This window comes from Dreissena polymorpha, chromosome 8 (assembly GCF_020536995.1).
Source record: "Dreissena polymorpha isolate Duluth1 chromosome 8, UMN_Dpol_1.0, whole genome shotgun sequence".
In the NCBI taxonomy this organism is placed as follows: Eukaryota; Metazoa; Mollusca; class Bivalvia; order Myida; family Dreissenidae; genus Dreissena; species Dreissena polymorpha.
Window position 1 is genome coordinate 93,098,912 of NC_068362.1, and position 4,944 is coordinate 93,103,855.

A 4,944-nucleotide genomic window follows, 5' to 3' on the forward strand; every position below is an offset into this window, starting at 1 on the left:
AAATAGAACCAGCAGACAAGTTTTGCCCACCTTCTTGTTTCTTCGTTCGCTACTTAAGTTGCGGTTACTTCGGTAAACGTTTATCTGTAAAAGAAAATCATCATTTGTCAGAATGGCATTACGTTAAAAGAATTGTACCCTTTAACTTATCTTAACTTAAATCTCTTAATCTCACATTTCACGAAAGTGCGCTCGCAATTTCCTGTTAGTCATTCCTTGTAGTCATTTGCGATGTAATCATGTTTGCAACGCACAATCTCTTTCAGTGGATAATATCCTTTTAATAATTTCTTAATTTCGTAATGGGATAATTGAATGCTACAAGGATACTTAAAATACATTGTTTTGACTCTATGCTTATTTCTGATATACAAACATTTTTTTTAACATATAGCTTTTACACGTCTTCTAAGATAGGTCTATAGTTTTCCAATAATCCAATTTCGCCTTTGATAAGTTTGGGCATTTTCACCTCTGTTTATGTTATTGTGCTCAACACTACATCATGAAAATATTCCACTGTGCTGATGAAATGATCGCAAAATTCGTTTTGTAATCAGGCTTTCATTAGACTACAAGACACCCGTTAGATTTTATAGCTTGCACACTACTTTGCGGGATAAGCAAACTCAATTTCAGTTCATTCCCAAAAGACATTTTATTATTTTAAAACACGTTAACGTTAGACACATGGAAACATTTTGTATTCTTTGGTAATTGTAATAATACTAATACTACTAATATTTATATAGTAATAATACTATATAAATACTGAACGCTGAAATTATGAACCTCATTTTGGCGCCAGTAAACATGGATATTCAATAAACTTTTCAATAAAACAGTTTCATGTGATTACGTCTGAATAACTTGTCCCAGCTCCATTAAGATCAAGAAGTGCTGATTGTGAGGAGAACAAGTAATTAAATATACTGCCTTGCAAAGATACTTATAAATAAACCTCGCTTTGGCATGCATGTGAGTAAAGTGTTCAATCCCGATGGTTTATCAGGGACGAAGCGTTCCGCGTTTATTCTAATTTTCATTCAAAGGAAATCTGTTCTTAGCAAAAATCTGTTATAGGCTGCAAGCGTCGTCCCCGATAAGCAAGTGCGGACTACTGAGTCGACACTTAACGCACATGCATTAACCAAACTTTTTACAGAACAATGCTCTTCTAAAGGCAAACTAATAATCTTAGAAGCATTTTACACTAAGCACTTTTGTTCAAGACACAACACGTGCAGGAAAAGTAAACACTAAAACTAGTGTAATTCACGATATGCCTTATATATATATATATATATATATATATATATATATATATATATATATATATATATATATATATATATATATATATATATATATATATATATATATCGACCTGAAAACATATTTCATAAGTTTCCATTGGGAAAATATTTCTTCCCTGAAATTACAGCAAACACATGATAAATCCCATCGTCCTATACCCACGGCTGCTGATTACGCTCCGCTTTCACATCACCCGTGGGACTTTTTGACACTGTTTCGCCGTTTTGTATCTAAGCCTAAATAGCTATTTGATTGGTTGCAGGACAATTTGATCCTGCACACCAAAACAAATCAGATCACTCGTAGTAAAGACCGTTCGCTTTAGTGTCCAAAATGGCGGTCCACATGGAAGTTGATTTCAAGAAAGCGTGTGAACTATTAAAAGTCGGAAAATTAAAGGACTTTCAGAAAGAAACAGTTGTTGCATTGCTTGGAGGAAGGGATGTTTTTTTGTCAGTTCAAACCGGTGGAGGAAAAAGTTTATGCTACCAGACATATCCAGTTGTATGGCGACAAATAAATAACGAAGTGCTTTGTCATGTGTTGATTGTGACTCCTCTGATTTCAATCATAAAAGAACAGTGTGACTTCTTGTGTGCACTTGGGTTCAAAAGTACCTATATTGGGAAAGATACAGAAGATGAACAAGACATTTTAGATGGAAACTTTGATTTTTTATTTAGTTCACCAGAAAGTCTTCTCGGTGTGACAAAATGGCGTGAGATGCTTGGGCGAAGTAACATTCATCTGATGGTTGTTGACAAAGCACATACTGTTGTTCACTGGTATGCATGTACATTTGTAGTCTTGCCTGTTCACTCTTATTTTATCTGACTTTATAAGAAATCGTTAAGTTCTAGTAAAATATAATGTAATGAGACTAATCTGACAATCATGCTGTAACTTGGCTTTAACATTTAAAATGTACATGAAATAATAACCATGTCATATTCATATTAATAATCTGACAAAATGCTATGTCTTGATGTTTTTTATCTTTACATGTTTAACACACAGAAATAAATTGTATAAGAAAAACTGTCTTCACAAATTATCAAAATGTCTGGAAAAAAACTAGATTGTGCAAAATTCCCTTCTGAATTGATTTATTTTAAAAATTGTAACCATACAACCACTACAGTCGCTTGGTATATAGCCGATTTTAGTGAGTAACGGATAAGTAAAACGTTGTTTGCAAAATACTTTTATTTATGTTAAGATTGATAGTGTTCTATGAATTGAATACAAACAGCCTATCGTTGTTGAGATGATTCATGTTTTTGTTGACGTGTGTCAATGTTTACAACTGTTTCTGTTTTCGAAAGCAAAACAAGGTCACGTTATGTACGCACCGTTTTTGTGACGACAGGAAACGTGTAGACGAATGGTTTCTTTAATTTTGCAGATTTTGTTTGGTAAACATAGTGTTCATTGGTGTAATATTTTAGTATTATGTGTCCTTTACAAAAGTAAGAATGCTCAGAAACCAAATTGATGCGTTCCATATAAAATAAACATGAAAGCTGCAACTCGGGATTTAGTGAATAACTCAACTCAAAATGACCCGAATATAGGGTGCATCGCTTTGAACAGCCATTACTTCATCAATTGTGCAGCGATTTGCATGAACTTAGTCTTATTAAACGCAAAAATGAATTTTCTTTCTGGAAATGTACATATATTGCAATTAATTTTCACAAATGCTGTGTCAAATTTCAAGAAATAACACGATACACATGTAACCCGATAAAGACCTAAGCGATCCGGTTATGGCTGAATCAGTGAACATGTACAATGAAATTTGCGCTGTAAACAAATAATATTTTTTCGGAAATTTAAAGCCACTGGCATGTTTCAATGGGAAAGACATGTGTCTATCTAGGTTTAATGGTTTAATTACTGAATGCATGGTGTTTACGATGAAATGAGACTCGAAGTCCTTAGCTATCCGTTATACACCAATCGACTGTATTAAAGTAACCAAATACTTAATTTAAACCGATGGATGGGCTTTGTTCTACAAAAACATTTTTTGCAACTTTCAGGGGAGAAGCAGATGGTGACGATGCTCCTTTTCGTGTCTGGTATGGGAAACTTGGAGAAGCTCGCTCTCTGCTTACTTGCCCCATTCTGCTGATTACAGCCACAGCAAGCAAGTCTGCTAGGAAGAAACTTCAGAAAAAGTTTTCGATGACTGACTGTTTAGAAATTATCGACAATCCTGATCGTGTAAACATTAAACTTTTTGTGCACAAATATAAAAGTTCATTGTCACTCAATATTCTCTTTGAATTTTTAATTACTTTAATTAAAGAAAAAAAAGATAAATGTGAACGATACATTATATTTTGTCCTTCTATAAGACTTTGCAGTCAAGTGTTTTCCATGTTAAGACTTGAACTTGGTGTTGATATTAAATACATACAAATGTTTCACTCGATGACAACAGACACTGTAAAGGAAGAAGTGCGACAAGACATGGGCACAAGTAATGGCACCATTCGAGTACTTGTTTCCACTAGTGCAGCTGGTATGGGGGTTAATTTTGCTGGTGTGAACAGTGTTATAAACTTAGGGCCACCAAAAGACATGGACAGTTATGTACAGCAGTTTGGTCGGTGTGGAAGAGATGGGTCACAAGCCATGGCTCTTCTTTTATTCACTGCTAAACAGTGTAAAACAATTGACCAAGACATGCATGCTTATATTTTCAATGACACCATGTGCCGGAGACAAATGCTATTAGATGCTTATAATGGCAAACCATCTAGAAATTTAAGCAAACACTTGTGTTGCGACATTTGTGCAAAGAACTGTTACTGTAATGAAGAGGACTGCTCTAAATATTTGCACCCAATCTATGTATATGATGACACCATACTGAATCATTATTCATCAAGTTCTGATTCACATCATTCTGACAGTGACAGTGATTATTGATGAATAGCTAGATGTATGTACATGCATTTAATTTTGTGGTTGGTGAACAAAATATATTTGGACAACAAACATGTTCATTTTCATTATTGAAACCTTTACATGTATGTAATTTATTATGTCTAAAAGCTTGATTTGACATAATAAAACATTGCTAATACTATTTTAAGCATTTTATAACAAGCTGTTTCCTATTGGACACAAAACATATTCATTGACAATGCAAACCCAAACTGCGAAAGAGGCTTGGGTGTCAATTCACATCTAGGGCAAAATGTCATTGCCTATTACATGGACACCTTATATGAACGTAGGAAATAAATATAACTCAGTGCTATTCAATTCAAGATTTATTTTACATGCATGATATTTTTGCAATATATGACCATTGCTATAGCGATAACATAAAATGAAAGCTTGCAGTTTGAAAATAGTGAGCCTTTTTTTGTTATACTTGTATGAGTTATTTAATTTGTATGGTTTTCTATATAAAATGTCAGTTCTAAACCGAATCAGGTAATGGGGTAACAATATCATAAATAACATTATTATTTATAATATTTAAATGAATCCAAAAAAGTGTGTAAAATTCATGCTTCAATTGAAGCTATACAATTATGTCATTAATAATTAAGCAAGCTTCAACATGAGTAACAGTAAATGTATAACTGTATTGTATGCATGATAAAT

The 4,944-nt window shown here is 33.4% G+C and overlaps 1 protein-coding gene across 1 annotated transcript; it reads left to right on the forward strand.

Moving 5' to 3' along the window:
- The first annotated feature begins 1,522 nt into the window (after positions 1 to 1,522).
- LOC127840736 (ATP-dependent DNA helicase RecQ-like) lies at positions 1,523 to 4,257 on the forward strand. The gene is made up of 2 exons (XM_052369152.1): positions 1,523 to 2,102; positions 3,363 to 4,257. The coding sequence occupies exons 1-2, from the start codon at positions 1,651 to 1,653 to the stop codon at positions 4,255 to 4,257; spliced, it is 1,347 nt and encodes a 448-aa protein (XP_052225112.1). The 5' UTR covers positions 1,523 to 1,650.
- Positions 4,258 to 4,944: the final 687 nt, after the last annotated feature.

What these genes read in the sequence shown, in the direction of transcription:
- LOC127840736 (XM_052369152.1), top strand. Translation starts at nt 1,651, where the DNA reads ATGGCGGTCCACATGGAAGTTGATTTCAAGAAAGCGTGTGAACTATTA. An exon ending in GCACATACTGTTGTTCACTG is followed by an intron (nt 2,103 to 3,362) that starts GTATGCATGTAC and finishes TGCAACTTTCAG; the next exon opens with GGGAGAAGCAGATGGTGACG.